At 25.7% G+C, this 18,007-nt stretch overlaps 1 protein-coding gene across 3 annotated transcripts in view; it reads left to right on the top strand.

Annotated features, from left to right (window-relative positions):
• The window catches only part of LOC135923025 (uncharacterized), a 62,363-nt gene that overhangs the window by 23,622 nt on the left and 20,734 nt on the right, over positions 1-18,007 (top strand). The window contains exons 6-9 of one of the 3 annotated variants that reach the window (XM_065457610.1): positions 3,103-3,183; positions 3,350-3,556; positions 13,541-13,734; positions 14,245-14,558. In XM_065457610.1, coding sequence (XP_065313682.1) covers positions 3,103-3,183; positions 3,350-3,556; positions 13,541-13,734; positions 14,245-14,558 — 796 coding nt within the window. The remainder of the gene's footprint in view (positions 1-3,102; positions 3,184-3,349; positions 3,557-13,540; positions 13,735-14,244; positions 14,559-18,007) is intronic. The other 2 variants (XM_065457611.1, XM_065457612.1) reach the window with 2 other exon arrangements.

Here is an 18,007-nt window from a genome sequence, read left to right as displayed (position 1 = left end):
CTGCTTAAAATTTGATAATAATATGCACAGTGATTATTAAAGATATTTGTAACTTATCTTAATTTCTAAACTTTTAAGGGGCATGACAAAAATACGCACCCCCAAAAACTATGCCACCCCTATCAAAGAAGCTTAATTTAAATTATATTAATACAGAATCGTATTTAGCTTCATAAGATGAGTTAGAAAATGTTTTTTTTTTGATTTAAAAAAATAACAACATAATAAAATTTTTATAAAAATTTAGTCAAAAAAGGAGAAATTAAGTGTATTTTCAAAATCTCAATAAGTTATAAATAATTTATAAATTTAATATTAACATTTTTTGATTACTTTTAATAAGTTATATATGATTCTGCGTTCATTTTTCTTCTTTGATAGTCATGTAATAAAATGATTTTTTGAAAATTTTACTATGTTGCCATTTTTTTTAAATAAAAAAAAACATTTTCTAACTCATTGTGAAGCTAAATACGATTTTGTAATAATATAATTTTAATTAAGCTTCTTTAATAGGGGCGCGTAGTTATCGGGGGCGCGTATTTTAGTCATGCCCACTTATATGATATGGATTCACAATCTTATTCCTTTAATTAATAAGTTTTAATTCTACATTATAAAAATGAATAATCCTGCATTCACTGTTGGCAAATATTTTTGTATACTCGTGGTAAAATAGTGCTGAATGTGAATTCATTGTAGGATTTATATAAAAATGACTTAGAAACCATATGAATATTATCTAGTAATATGATACAATCAACATCCTATAAATTTAATGTTAAGAGTTTATTTTTATAAACATATGGTTAAAATAGATTACAATCTACATTTTAATCCATTTGCATCAAAAAAATTTAAAAATAATGATTATAACAGTTGTCACTTTTCAATAGTACATCGTCATAAAATTTTAATTTACAATGTTTACAATCTATAATTTTACCTATTTGTAACAAAAAAATTCAAAAAACTTTATAAACAACGATTATGACAATTGTAACTTATCTATGGTACATCTTCACTGAAATTTTATTTTAACATGTAAGCGATTTATATTTCCATTTACGTCAAAAAAATTCAAATGCTTAATATAACGATTATAACAATTGTCACTTTTCTATGGTACATCCTCATTAAATTATAATTTAACATGTTTACAATCTATATTTTTTCCCATTTGCTTTAAAAAAACTTTAGAAATAACGATTATGACAATAGTCACTTATATAGGGTACATCTTCACTGAAATTTTATTTAAACATGCTAGCAATACTTAATTTAACCCATTTTGGTCAAAAAACTTGACGATATTGTCACTTTTCAATGGTACATCCTCATGAAATTTTAATTTAACATGTTTAAAAACTTTAAAAATAACGATTATCACAATTGTCACTTATCTAGGGTACATCTTCAGTGGAGTTTTATTTAAACATGTTATTAATACTATTTTAGCCCATTTACGTCAAAAACATTTTAAAAAGTTTAAAAATAACGATTATGACAATTGTCACTTTTATGTGGTACATCCTAATTGAAATTCTAATTTAACATGTTAAATACATATTTTTGCCTATTAACGTCAAAAAATCTAATGTTTAAAAATACCGATTTTGATAATTGCCATTTTTCAAATGAGTCAAAAAATTTCAAAAATCTTAAATAACGAATATTACAATTGTCACAATGAAGTATTATCCTTAAAATGATCATATAAAATAACATAAATAAGTTAAATATAAAAATTTTAAAAATAATTATTTACAAAACCACCTCTTTAATATATTTATAAAATAGATAATTTCACAAAAGAATTCCTCAAAAAAGATATATTTGCAAAGAAGATTTAAATTTTTTATCAAAATATGTTCAAAAACCTTTTTGAACTTCAAAAATATTTTTTACTTAAAATCTTGGGCGTAAAAATCATTAATAAATTGTAACAAAAATAATATTACAATAATAGCATATCATTTTTTATTAAAAATCAAATAATAAATAAAGTGTTGTTTTCCTTTAAATAAATGCATTCTCAATATATTTATTGCTTCGCGGTAATGCGCTCGCGATAATGACTTCGCGCATCATATTCGCGGTAAAAAATTCGCTGTAAAGTGTTCGCGTAAAATGTTTCGCTAAAATGTATTCGCTCTAATTAATTCACGATTAAGGTTTCTAGGAAATAAATTCCCGACAATGGCTTAGCGTAATTGTCTTTGCTATAAATGTTGAAATAGAATTCGCAGAATTGGTTTCGCGATTTTACCTTCGCTATAAACTTTTTGCGATAAACGACATTGGCGATAAAAGTTTCGCGAAAAAGTGTTTCGCGATAAACTTTCGCTGAATTGACCTGATACGAATTGTTACTTATATTTATTATCATAAGCATTAAAATTTATTAAAATATTAACTGTATATATTATATAACATACGTCTGTAAAATTGCATTTTACCTATTATTATATAACCAATTATGTATAATAGAATATTATAAACTATATGTCTACTTACTTTTTATAAAGAAATCGTTTATACTATTTTGGAATTTTAAAATATTTTTAGGAAGAGGCATGGTAATTAATTTAAAAATGAATAATATAGTTGATTAGTGATTTTAAACCTGGCTAATTACAATATTGAATTTGTTAATTTTCAATTAATAAATGATTATACTTATTTAATTAAGGTTATATAATAATCGAAATAATAAAATTCAATTAAGCTTCAACTCTTAATGCTAGATTTATATTTAGTGAGTGATATTGGTATTCTCTTTTAAACACAGAATTTGGCGAGCTCAAATAGTGAAAATATAATTTATATGTATTAATCTAATCTAATAATTAAAATAGTATTCATTTAAAAAAATTTATTTTTAGTTCAAGGGGTATTAAGGAGCCATTAAAAAATTTTTTTGCTTCACATGGCTATTCAAATTTTTTAGGGGGCTCAAGCCCCTGCGCGCCCTCTCCTAGTGACGCCACTGTACTATATATACCTGCTTATATTTAAAATATATTTTAAAATGACAAATGTTATAGCTAATAGCAATATTGCTATTTAACGAGTTCTTATTTATATATATATAAATTTTAGCATATAACCATGAACCCGATTAACAATGCAACATCATTCCTAACTCATTGGCCAGCATTTGTCTACAAACAATACGATATAGTTAAAAAAATTTATTCAATATATTTTGTTTTTTAGGTATTTTTATTCCATTATGTAAGAAAGTTTCCAACCATACACCTGATTTACTATGAACTAATAAGAGAAAATGAGAAAGAAAATTAAAGGAATCAAATATAATATTCTATATCATGTGCAATTAAATTAGAACTGTCTGGTAGAATTGATAATCAAAGAAATTTTCGTCAATTGGAAAGGCTTAGCTAAAACCGCTTACTCAATTCCCACAGACCCTTTCAGCCTTTTTTGCTGGATTAACAAGTGCGTCCCTATTGATTACGAACCATGTCTCAACCTTCTCACCATAGATAACATTGTTTTGAGGCTCAGGGCTCAATTGAACATTTTACATAATGTAAGATTTATTTTTAAAAAATAGCTAATATTTTCTTACGACGTAGAAATTGATATTTATGAGATCTACCCGCACATACTTTAAGGGTTTCACATTCAAAGGAAGAAAAGTCCCAATCCAAAAAGGAAAAGTGCCAATCATAAAAGGAAAGGGTCCGATCAAAAAAGGAAGAGTGTCAATCAAAAAAGAAAAAGGTTCAATCAAAAAAGGAAAAGTTTCAAAGGCTAGGAAAAAGTCCGATTAAAAAACTAAAGTGTCCAACTAAAAAAGAAAACGGTCCAATCAAAAAAAAAAGAAAAGTATCAATCAATAAGGAAAAATTCTAATTTTTTCTTATTTTATTTCTAACTTTTTGCTTCTCTTTAAATAATTTATTTTTCTTAATATTTTCTTAATATTTTCTTCTCATTTTTGAAGTTTTTTTTGTCGTTTTAAAAATATATATTTTTATTGTTAAAATATCACTTTTTATTTCTCATTGGTATTCAAATTTTTTTTATTAGTATTTTTTGCATTTCATATTATCACTACAATTGCTGAATTAAAATAATCACTTGGTTATAATGTACCTTTATAAAATTAAAATAATTTGAACTATAATACTAAACGATATGTAAATTTATAAAATATAATCATATGAATTATATTCTTAAATTTGAAATTTTAATATTTAAGCAATAAGCATTTAATACTTCTGAGCAGGGATCTAAACCAAAACGAATATCAGGTTCAGGTTCAGATAAAAATAACGGTTCAAGGTTTAGGTTCGGTTCGTAAAAAATAAAAATATGTTCAGTCCGAACCTATAAAACCTGTTTGAACACTTTTGTATTAAAATCTTTATTCGAATTATGTATAGGGAAGAATATTTTTTTTTATTTCATCATTAAAAGAAAAAACATACATAAAACCTTCATTTTTTTAATTGCACATTATAAATAATATTTAATTTATACATATCACAAATAAGTATCAATGATTAATTTTAATATGAACAATATTTAACTTTATTTACTTTAATTTTTTTTTATTAAGCTGCACAATTATATTTTCAAGATTCGTCTCACTCGATGTATAAATAGAGATGTAAAGGTCCCGGGAAATTTCCCAAATTTTTTCTTAATATAAATATAATATTTTATTGCAAAAATTATGATTAATATTTTAAAATATAATAATTTAATTCAAAATTTATGATTTATAATTTAAATTTCATAATTATGATTCCAGAACCCATTTTCTTTAAACCCATTGATAGAGGATCCAGTGCTCACACTGGTGATTATATCACACCTGAGCTGAATAAGGTAATTGAAGAAATTAGTAGTAAAAAATTTTATCGCACTAGATGTTAATGCAATGAATATGGAAAAGGTCTGGAGTCTTGTTAAGGCAAATTATAATTATATTGAATGCTTTGAATGTGCCACACAAGCTTGAACCAGCTTATTAAAGATTTATGCCATACTTTTTATTGAAAAGATCATCAAAAAAAACCAAACAAATAATTAAATATAAAAAATTTAATGGTATTTTATTGGCAACTTTTAAAGACAAGTATTGAAAGGATGTAAATCTTCCTTAAAAATTCCAAGTCCGACAAGATGGGGAAGTTTTACTATAATGTTGCAAAGTATTGTGAAAACTAAGGAAGTTTTGCAAGAAATTGCAATTTCAAATTTATTTATAGACAAACAAGAAGACGTATTTATATTGAACAAAGAAGGATTGACTTTTTTGAATTTATTTATAACAAAATTATAATTGTAGAATAGGATACATCGGTATTATCTGACACCAGAAAATTTGGGATATTAAAGATAAACTCAATTCATCAACTTTTATTTTTAATGAAAATCATTTGAAAGTTGTTAAAATGCATATTAATAAGAAAGAAATTTTGTTGCCAAGAATATCATTATGTTACAAATCTTCAGGATCGTAGATATTATGGCATGTTAACAGTAACTTTAAATTTAATATTATTTTAGGCCAAATTTGCGATATTGGAAAAATTATATGTAATTTAGCAGAATACAAAACAAGGTTTCTATAAAGGAGCTGGCATATGGGAACCACTCATATGGTGGAAAGGGTTGCGTAAAAATCAACCCCCTTTGTCAAGTGGCATTAAGATGTCTTTTGATACCACCCTTTAGGAACTCGTCAGAAAGAGTCTAGTCAGCATTTGGAAAAATTCATTCAAAAACAAAAAATAGAATAAAGAATGAAAGAGTCGAAAAATTAATATCAATTGGGCATAACATATATTTAAAGGATCACGACATCATGTTCGGGATATATCAAAAGAGTTCAGATTCCGATTTATCAATATCAAGTGATAATGATGATATTTCTGCTTATTTTAATTAATAAAGTTATTTAAAAAAATGAAATGTTTACATTGTATTTTTGACTATTTTTTAATTATTTTATTTTCCCTTATCTCCAAATTTAATAAAGTTATTTAATAAAAAAAATTGAAAGGTTTATAGTGTATTTTGTGGTAATTTTTAATTTTCCCTAATTTTTACTTTTTTCCCCAAGAAATTTCCTCTGAACCATTCCAAGGAAATTTACATCTCTAAGTATAAATTTAATTATTGAAAAACATTTTTCCACATTAACTAGGGTAGCCGGCGCTGCCAGTATGATATAAGACAATTTACATAATTCTGGGTATCAATTACTCTGATTTCTCCAATAGTCTAAAATATTCATATTTTTATTTAACTTAGGTTCTTTAGAAAAATTAACTAAAATATTTTTAATATTTTTCGATTTTTATAACAGATTTTGTTTATTATCAATTTTTTTTAAAGAAGACTTTCTACTAAATCCTCTTCAGATGAAGATACATTAACCAGCGTTGATTCTTTCACTAGAATCCTCCACTCTTATAACAAAGTTTAATTCCATGTTATGCCATGTTTTAATAATATGCTTTCTAGCTTTGATTTTTTCTTCTTCAGTCAAAAGCACTTGATATCTATATAATAAAAATTGATAATACCATTAAAAAAATCTTATTATTTTTTATGAATAGATAGAAAAATATATAAAGTAAAATAAAATTATTAATTAAATTTATATAAGATATATATTTAAAATATACCTTAAATCTAGATATAGTCATAAAAAGGCATTGTTGTTTAAAAGTTGTTTCTCTAAAATTTATAGCTCTATTATTGAACCAGCAAAGAATGAAGTAAAAATAGAAATTTCTAATTTGACTTTTAGCCATATGCCATGAAAATCTTCTGAATTTAACTGCTCATGTTGTAAGTTCTATAGCTACTTTTATTGGTTTTAGGATATTTATCAACCCTATAATTGCTTCCCATCCCAAAGCTGTAAAATAAAGTTCACTGTATGATACTGATAATTCCTCACACATATCTTTTAATTTATTTAATCTCTCTAGCATCATAGGTTAATAACCATCTGTGACAATCCAATATAGGTCTTATTAAGTTTAAATTTTTTAGTATGATTGATATCGATTTTGTCCTTAGCTTCTTGCAGGCACTACGATTTTTAATAATAATATTAGAAACTGAGCAATTTTTAAATGCATGATCTACCTCAAGCTATAAGGTATGAAAAACACATCTTATATTTATAATATTATATTGAGAATCATTAAGATTGATTGTTAAATCATCAGGTACATTTGTGAAACTAGTATAAACATCATTCAAATTATCTATATTTTGTATTTGTTTTTCTTCATCATTTTCAGACATTTGATTGTTATCATCTATCCTTTATATATATTTTTACCATCTTAATAAGATTTGCCCCCATTGTCAGTTGTTATAGTGTATATTTATGATGTTTTGATTTCATATATATGCTGTTAATATGCAGTTGCAATCAGAAGAATATAATTTAATAAAGGTTCACTAAATTATGCTGCAGAAATACCAAAGTAAGAATATTATTACTATTATCGGATAATTATTAATAAGATTTAATATGATGTCATGTTTGAGGAGATTGTAGTGCTTCTTTATTTTTATGATTTGCCAAAATATTCAAAATAATAATTTTACAATGTAAAAAATAAATTTATTTGATTTTATGCAAATGTATAAATAAGATTTTATAAAATATAGAAAGTCAAATAGTTATAGTTAATTAAATTTTATTTGAGATTTAAATAATGGAACTAAACGTTTACCGTCGTTTATAATTTTGTTTAACCATTAACTCGGCCTCTAATGTTGTTAAAGCAATTCGATTTCTCTCCTTTCTCCAGGCAGTTCTCATCAGGCTAAAAATGCGCTCCGATGAGGCATTAGAATGAGGTAAGGAGAAAACATACTAGCAAATTTTTTCCAATCATGGGGATTTATTGTTATTACGAAAAAATTCCACCCATTTCTCCTCTGCTTTTAGACCATCTAACTTTAAGTATTCTGGCGAATCATAAAAAATGGAAAAAATTACAATCTCTTCAAACAAGGCTTCAATGTCTATCGGTAATTTTAATATATTTATTAAATTACAAAAACCATCAAATGATGGTTTCTGTTCCAAGGTCATAATATTACACTTGTAAATAGAGTTATTAAAATCAAATCTTGATTGTAAATATTCTAAAATTGTCTTAATAAAAATATTTGCTTCATTTAAAAATACATTAATTATAGTAATATTTGAACATTTTAATATGATATTTTTAGCAATAGCGCCATAAAATTTATTATCTATTTTTAACTGTTGAGATGAACAGAGCTGTAGCATGATTTTGTGAATCTTTATCAATAAAAAGAATCTTCTGATTGCAACTGAATATTAACTACATGAAGTAGATTTCCTACATGTGAAACTAGTGGAGCACTGCAATTCTAGATAACGATATAAAATATATTAAGTAATTTAAAATATATTTATAATAATTATACATACTGTTCTAACTTCTATTCTTTCTAACACGAAAATTTTGAAAATGTCGAGTGGAGAATTGGAGAATTTTATAAAAAATATATTTTAGAGCGGAAAAATAAAATAAAAGAACTAGACATATTTTTCGAATAAATATTTAAAATTTATTTTAAAAATATAAAAATATCAAATACTGTCTCTCAAAATTATTATTTATATATTAAAAACATTAAAATGCTAAAAAAAAATGGGAGAAATTAAAAAATTGTGGGAGCTTTTTGTGGGAGATTTCTAATTGTGGGAGTTTTGTGGGAGTGAGATGTATGTGGGTAAACTAAAAAATTGTGGGAGACTCCCACTGATGGGGGGAGACATGGCAACCCTGTATATACATCGTAATTGTAATGAAACAATTTGATATGCAAAAATAAAAAATTTGTATTCCAATGAGAAATAATAAATAAGTGGAATTTTAAAATAAAAATAAATAATAAAAAGCAAAAAAATTAAAGAAAATAATGAGAAAAAAAGAATTAAGAAATATAAAGATTAAATACAGATATTGTATTGCAAAAGTTTATTTAAATAAAATAAGAAGAAAAATAAAAAAAACTAAAAATTTAAAAAAATAGTTATATTTCTTTTTTACATGGAAATTTTTCTTTTTTTGATTTCCTTTTTTGATCAAACTTTTTCTTAAACCTTTGGGACTTTTCCTGTTTTGATTAATACTAGGAATGTATCGATACCACTTTTTTTTAAGGCCGATTCGATATTACCGATATTGAATTGATATCGAACGATTACCGATCCTATATCATATCTTGTTTTGTATTTTGTAAAGATACTACTCGTTTTAATTTTTAATGCAATCTAGTGTTGCAAAATCTTAAAAACGGCGAACTCAGTATTTTATCCAGAAATATATTACGCAAGCCTGAAGATTATACTCATAGATGGAACAAAGGTTAGGACATCCATTGGCGAGGCAATATTTTTCTGGCTAAAATATTGAGTTAGCCCTTTTAAAAAAGGCACAAAAGGAGCGATTTTGCATCACTATATACATATATTCGTCCTACTTTTTATTAGCATAACATCTATAATTTAAATATAACATAACATAAGTCATTAAAATATATTATAATGATTAGTTATAGTTTATATTCATGAATCTAAAAGTATATAAAATATTTTTATTGATAAATCATCGATTTATATAATATAATTAATCTATTTATATAATAAATAAATATATCAAATTTCAATTTAATTTTTTAAAAATTAAGACGCCATTTTATCCGATCGGAATATTTTATAATATCGACCGATAACAGATATTTTGAAAAGGACGAAATATCGGCCCGAACGATCCTATAAAAAATATTCAAAAACTATTCAATAAAAATACATGAAACTTTTTATTATATTATAAAACGTATATTGATTTTTAAATTTGTATTCTTCTTTTTGAATATTTACAAATTTGCAAAAAAAATTTTCTCTTATAGATGTTTTTTTCTGAAATTCTGTCATAATGCAGAATTTTTTAGTTTTATAATTTACCTAATTTTAATTAAGTAATAATTTGCGGATTATTTGCTGGATTAATTTTCATATAAATGAATTTAGAAAATTATTTTAAGTGATGATATCAGCCAACTATATTTCTATTTCCTTTATAACATTCTGGTGCTATGAATTACCATAGTTTAAGCGGTTTGTACAATTTTCGGTAAAATGGCCAAGGGGACATCTTGTTTGCGACTTTACAATTGCATTCCATACTTTACACTTTACTACCTCTTTCGTTAGTCAATGGGGCATTATTAGTTGGGGGTTATCCCTACATGTTATTGGCCCATTTATTGCAGGTCCTTTAGCTGGATTTTTAAAATTAATCTTGATTTTTTTAAAATTTTTTTTACTTATTTTTCTTTTTAAATAATTGCTTAAGTCTAGGTCGCGGTCCCGTCTTTATTCCGGACCTGACTTACATACGGACAGGACTGGATCACGGCCCTCAAATAAATAACCTGTCCAGACCGTAGTAATCTTATTTTTTTATTTTTTTTTAAAAATATTCTTGTTTTTCCTTTATTTATTTTTGTTTTATCATTTTATTAAATTTGAAAATATTTTATAATATACCACCCATTTTAAATGAGGATCTTCTTTTTTTGCATAAACAAAATTAAAGACCTGCTGGAATCGCTTTTTAACTCTAAAGTTTTCGAATTTCGCAGGGCTGCATAAGTTTTAATTTTTATTTTACAAATAATGTCGAATATATATAATAAATTTTGAATAATATGAATATAAATCAGAATAATTCTATCGAATAATGGAAAAAAAAATTATTCGAATGATATATTTTCTTTATTTGTTCGAATCGAATAACGAATAATTCGTTTTAGGTATAGGTTATATAGTCTCCCTTGCTATTTGTGTGATATGCTAAGCACAGATGGTGGTGTAGATTCTGGCAAGGGGCAGACAAGCAAAAGTTCAGAGAGATGTCTTCTATTCTAACTAGAGTTGTTAAAGTATCTAATTATAAAAATGTGGTATTTGTATCTAGATATACTTTTATAAAAGGTTCTGTATCTATATTTAGATACTATTTTAGGGTATCTGTATCTGTTTTTAGATCCTTTTTAAGATGATTTTTATATTCATTTATTTAACACCTATTTAAAATGCAAAATTCATTTTATTTCATATGAGCATGCAATTTAAACAAATATATAATTAATAAAAGATATTAAGACTAAAAAAAATATATGTATAAAATTTTAAAACTTTATATAAAATTATTAAAACTTATATATCAAATAATTCTTATTATTAAAATATATATAAAATATTAAATTTTATACATAAAATGAAAACTTTTATATAAAATTAAAACTTATTTACAAAATATAAAACTTATATGTAAAAAAATATATAAATATTCCTTTAATTTTATTTTTTTCCCTATTTAAGTTAGATAACAGTTCAAGATTGTGAAGGATATTTTTATCATGCAGGTTAAAAAACGTACTGCAAACGCTCAACTTGTTCGAACTTTAAAGGAATATATAAATCTTATTTAATTATTAGAACATTACCATTGGTGCACAAAATTATTTTAGAAATAGATTTTTGAAAATAATTTTATAGATATTCCTTACTTTAAATGAATAAATTATAAGTTTAATGTAAAGATTTTTTTAAAATAAATGTTCACTTTAAGGGAGAATTTTTTCGAAAGAATGATATAAATAGGGGTATTGACATTTTTTTTATTATTATCTTGTTTACATTGTGCTCATAATAAAAGTTTTTGTTATAAAACAACAGCGAACCTAACCCTCTATATAAGCATGGGAAAAATTGTATCTTGTAACTCGATACGTTGTTAAATGATGTATCTGTATCTAGATTTATTAAAGTATCTTTTAACAACTCTTATTCAAGCAAATAAAAATGTTTCTCTGAAGGTAAAGGAGAAGAGTATTTGTCTAATTTATGGCGGTGAACCATGGGCAATGAAGTGGCTCACAAGCCAAATATATATGTGGGGTATTTCTGAGAGAGAGAAAAACTAGCAAGTAATTGCGAGCGAGGATGGGAATAGAAGTGATTAAAGGGGTAATGAAAAGAAATAAACTAAGATGTTTTGGGTACGTAAAACAAAAGGTGACTGGGTAGTGATGCACCTTGATGGTAGTAGTAGGATCAAGATCTCGAGTAAGGCCCAAGACGTGGATAAAAGTGATATTTCGGATATGAGGAAAATAAATCTTATAAATATAGATGCTCCGAATTGTCAAAAATAGAGAAAAAATTAGAGGGGAAACTGGCTAACCTGGGTAAACCTGGAAATCGCCATTAAACGGAGAAGAGGAAGAAGATGATAGGAATTGATAGATAAAATTAATTGAACATCAAGAAGGTAGGAAAACTATCATTTATAGTTTACGGAGTTTGTATATTAGGTAAGCCTCTTATTATTATTGAAAATATTCTAAATATAAATCTCACTATAAATTCATTGAAAACGAATGAATTCTAACTCCCAAAGGAATAAAAATGTGTTGTTTGAAAGAATATTTATAAAAACAATTATGAAAATAATTTAAATAGTGTCTAATTACTAGTCAATTTTAAACAAAGAAGTTAAAAATTGTAGACGAAAAGTTAAATTTCTGATTTATCCATCATCAAAACGAAGGGAAATATCTGATTTGCCCGTTATTCTTGATAAGTTAGCAGCTAGTATGATATATTTTCACAAGAATATTAAAAAATAACATTTTAGTATATTCGACTTCGACTTGGTTTGACCTTATTTGACCGGCTTGCCAACCCTGGATAAATTATTTAAATTAGTGATTATTAAAATATGTAATTATTCAAAATAATTACTATCCTAATATATCATTATTTTTTTTTACATAGCTATATTAAAATTGTGTTATATCTAGGGGTATAACAAGGGGAATTTCCCCTATATTTTGCCCAGTTCAAATAATTTGTTTTTCAAATAATCCAAAGATATTTTTTCTTCGTTGTATTAATCATAAATGTGCTTTGTTTTTGTATACACCTTTATTCTAAATCTTTTTGATAATATAATAGCTCAACTTAAATAATGTTCATCTAAGAAATTTTTAAATTGTCAGTAACATATTTAAAATTGAAATATATAATAACTAATGTAAGGAATAGGATTAAAGGTAGTTTAGACAGATATGGAATAGGGTTGGCTAAAAGGTTTGAGTATGTATTAGGTGGTTAATTTAATATATTTTAATAAAAATTTTATTTTATTGATAAGAAATCGTACAGGTTCAAGTGATAATTGACAGATTTTTAGCAATTTTAATGATATAACGGCAATTTCCCTGAGTTGAAGCTAGATTTCTATCTCATTTGCAATTTTTGATACAAAATTATACAAAATAATACTCGTTTAAATTAATCATTATACTCATTAAACTTTCTTTGTTTTTGTAAAGATAAAGAATTGACAAGGAAAATTAGACTATAGTATTTATTTGGCACAGAATTTAAAAAAACCTGCCAATATAATAAAAAATTTATAAGTGCAAAAATTTCGCTTGCAAATATTGTGACACAACTCTCTTCCTTAAAGAGGACGTTTTCAATCCCCCTAATCGTCAGGCTAAATCCACCTTCGTGAATCCAAGTGACAAGGCCTACGAGTTCGTTACCGTGAATCGTATCAGAAATATAAGGGTCGACGTTGATTGGTCAAACGATTTCACTTGGTTCACCGGGTACAAATGATTAATATCGTCTTTTTTACAATATCTTTGCAAGTTTTTTTTGACCAGGTTGTATCTTTTTTTAGCACGAATCAAGCCCCCGATGTACCTATTTGTTTTGCAAACAAAGGTGATTAGCTTTAATTTTTTTTACCTCTTTAAAATATACGTGATGTTTAGACATTTAATAAGTTTTCTTTTTTACATAAGACCTAAAAATTTATATAATGCGGAAATCGGCCTGGCCCGAGCAGACCTTGCTATAGTTTAAAAAAACCGGAATAGTCAACTCGAAAAAAATATTTTTTTTCTGGCCGTGAAATTTGTGTAATATATTTTTCTGGCTGGATGGTGATAGAATTTTTTATATATTTCCTTATAAAAAATATTTTGGGTCGCTACGGGCAACATGTAAAAAGTGTTTTTTAGATCTCAATAGCTGGTTTTTGTATGAAATAAGATTATTTCATTGAATAATAATTTTCTAAATTCAAACTTATATTTTTTATTCCCCTCAAATAGTTACAGCTGGTCTGTCTTGCATTGTAGAGAATGCCAAAGTTTTTTGGGTTGGGCCTTTCATTCTGACTCTACCCAACAATCTCTTACCCTCCCATCTTCAAATGCTCTCAATGATAGCTCTCCAACTAATAATACTAACCTTACATCAACCGGTAATACCTTAAGAGATATTAGGTCTATATTCAATAGACTCCCATTGTATATACGCCATTCGAATACAAATAATGATAAAAACATCGCGAACAAAAAAACTGATGAAATTCCGACGAATACAGGCCAAATTGAGCAAAGGGAAACCGATAATTTTCTCAACGGTAATTTAATTTTACATGAATAAGAATTTAACACAAAAGAATTAACTCTAAATTGCTGTCTCTATTTATTATTTTTTTATTAAATTATCAATATATTCAAATACCATTTTTAAAAATTAAATTATTATACAAGGGCTTGGTTAATCGACTTTTATTTAACCTATATTCACCAAAATCGTTTTTATATTAAATTGATTTATTATCCTTATCTTCTGTATATCTATTAAGGAATAATAGAAATGCCCATAAATCATACTGGGGTCTTATATAATATTCGAAGGTTTAGAGTTTATAAGATCAGGGTATATCTAATTCTGGCAGGTCAACTACTATCGATTTACTGCTGACCGATCAAATTAGAATTAAATACTCTAAAAATCTCATTTATGTATTAATATTTTGATATAATTAGTTGTTATTAATGAAAAGTTAGAGGTGGGCCCGGACTGTCAAGCGTGAAGGGGAATAATATTTAAAATATTAGGTATGACAGGCCCTAAAAATTTTGCTGGCCATGATTAGGCGTGAACATTAATTTCTTATGAATTATGAAAATTTTAATTTTTAAAATTGTTCATGATATATAATATTTTCTAATTTCATTTAGTCCTTTTTAAAAAAATAATAATTTTTGAAATCAAATAAACATGCGCATTTATAAACAACTTTTTTTCCTGTCTTATAAAATTTCAATTGAATGAAAAATAATATCTCAACTCTCGTTCAGCAATGGAAATTTGGGAATAAAAATTTAATTTAAAAATGTTTTATTTTCATTTGTCTTTACTATATATATATATATATGTCGTATTGGGATATGGAATCATGTGGGACTCGGAATCCCAACGTGGGGATTATCCCCACGTTTTATTCGGGTTCTTTTTTTTAAAATATTTTTTTTAAAAATATTCCAAATCCCCATTACTTTTTCTTCTCTTTTTTTGCGGCTGGCACCATATAATTAAAAGGCCAAAATAAGGAATTTAAAAAAAAGTAAATAGTTTAAAATTAAGGCATGTAATGAATGAAAAGGGATGAGGTTAAGACTTTTTGTTTTAAAAAATATATTTATAAAAAATCCGAATTTTTGCAACAATTATTTAATGCAATATGGCATTTCGTTGAACATTTAAGCTTCCTCACAAAGTTTCTTTAACCGAATCTGGGTATTATAACTCTGCGATTTTGTTTTGGTGTCCAACCACCTACATGCCATTGTTCAAGTTTGGTTTTATCGGCAGCAACCTCGCATTTCATTTTATTAATCAATACCCAAATTGATGGGCGTTTATTCTCAACCAGATATGAAAAATGATGATCCCAATCTTCGCATTGATTATTTGTGGGTTCTTCATCAGATAAGGTGCTCTCATTCACGTTCCAAGTTTCTGGAGGAAATCGAGGCCCAATTCGACGTGTCTGTGATTGAGAATTGCTTCTTGTGATCTCCCTTGACTTCATTGATGTAATTTTTATCGAAATATTCAAGAATTTCTTTACCATTGGTCGGAGTAACCGATCTCAGGAATGCCATAGCATTGCCCATATCACATAAAGGAACAAATGCTAAGCCGTCCATCATGCCACAAAAGAAGCTTAGGGCTTCATCGATTCTGTATTGGCTTTCCAGACCTAGCTTTTGTATTTTTCTATGGGTACTTTGACACAATTGGTAAAGCATTTTCTAATTATGTGACCCATAATTGAAAAAAAAAATAAAATAATTTAACATATTAATGATCATACCAATGACAGTTTTAACCGCGCTCATAGAAAACTTTTCGAAATCCATGTATATATATAATGGATCAGGAAATAAATCCATCTTGACATTTAAATAATATTATTTCGAATTATTTTTCGTAAGATTTTGTGTTTTTTTTTTTGGGGGGGGGGGTACTGATATATAATTGCAGAAAATTTTTTGGGGACATAAAATTTCCACCCATATTAATATAATATACCATGAGCGCTCACTTATAAATTTATTTATCAAAATTAATTATTGCTAGGTTATACTAAAAAAATTAAATGAAAATTGAGAAGAAAAAAATTGAGAAAAGATCCTAAAAATAAAGATTAAAATAGAAAATAAATGACTAACCCTCCCCCGTCTCTCTCTCCCATTGTTATTTAAAATTTGTAACAATAGCAAGATTTTTTGGTTCTTTAAATTATTTCAATTTAAAATGTATTATTTATATATTTATTCTTAAATTTCAATGATTATAGCGCCTCAGTGGCAGCAGTAAGTTTTTTTTAAAAAAAATTCTTATTTTAATAAATGGTTCAGTCTCAACGCTACACCCTTACTAAAAATTTCATAATTTAGTAAGCATAAAAAAATATTCGATTTAAATTATGATCAAAATATTTATGATAAATATAAAAAATTTTTTTTATTATTTACTCATATTATTTGTTATTATCATGCAAAATGAATCCAAATTTTTTGTGTTCAAAAATGTTCCTATTTTTTTTAAAATACCATTTAAAAAAATTTAAAATAACAATATTTATTTATTTTTTAAATGTTTTTTTTTATATGTATTACATGATTTTTAAATAAAAGAATTAAGATAATATATAATTTTTACGTTGATAAATCTCATTTTGAACCTTTGCGCAAATAAACAAGAATATCTTTTAGTTCAATCTCCACTAAAAGTTCTCATACGATCTTAATTTTTCTTCGTCTATATTATTTCTCAGCCTATTTTTTATAATTTAATAAATGTTCTCTCGAAATTAACTTGAAGAAATGTATTCATATGTGAAAAATAAATTAGTGTATGCACTTGTGTGCATATTGTATCTTTTAAGAATTTCATACAGGCATATTAAACAATTGTTACATTTTTTATCACAATTCACATTCTGAGTTATTATCTTATTCTACTTTTTCATTAGACTCCTCACCTGCTCATACGATATCATCGTCCGTTTAATTTAATTTCTATTAAATCTTTGAATTCACAGGCAAATGAACACAATTCTTTACGTTATTTAACATTCAATATATTTGTTGTATCACTTTTTCCAAGGCCTTTTCAGAAATACCTTTACTATTATTTTTATCAAAATTCCTAGGATAATATTGCACATTCAAAATAAACTCTTTTTGCAGAAAACCATTCTGATGTTTATAATTTGATCAATTATAGGACGAAATACTTCTACCCTATAATTTCAAATCAAATCCAACAAGTTTTTTTTTTATCTCATTAATTTTTCCGACGATAACATCCACAACAGTTATCGATAATCTGGTAAAAAAAAGTTATGAAGAATATATTTTTTAATGTTTAACTAATAAATTTTAAATAACAAATACAAGTTGTTTTTAGCCTGCCCATTGTTAAAATTTTCAAAGGTCCGTTAGCACTTTTTAAATTATTTAGCTAGCCAGCCAATTTGATGGAAGGTCTTGGGCTAAAAATGAGATCATT

Source organism: Gordionus sp. m RMFG-2023, chromosome 1 (genome assembly GCF_954871325.1).
Source record: "Gordionus sp. m RMFG-2023 chromosome 1, tfGorSpeb1-WG-v2, whole genome shotgun sequence".
Lineage (NCBI taxonomy): Eukaryota > Metazoa > Nematomorpha > Gordioida > Chordodea > Parachordodidae > Gordionus > Gordionus sp. m RMFG-2023.
Note: the sequence above shows the minus strand (reverse complement) of the source record. Positions and strands in the feature narration are given on the sequence as shown.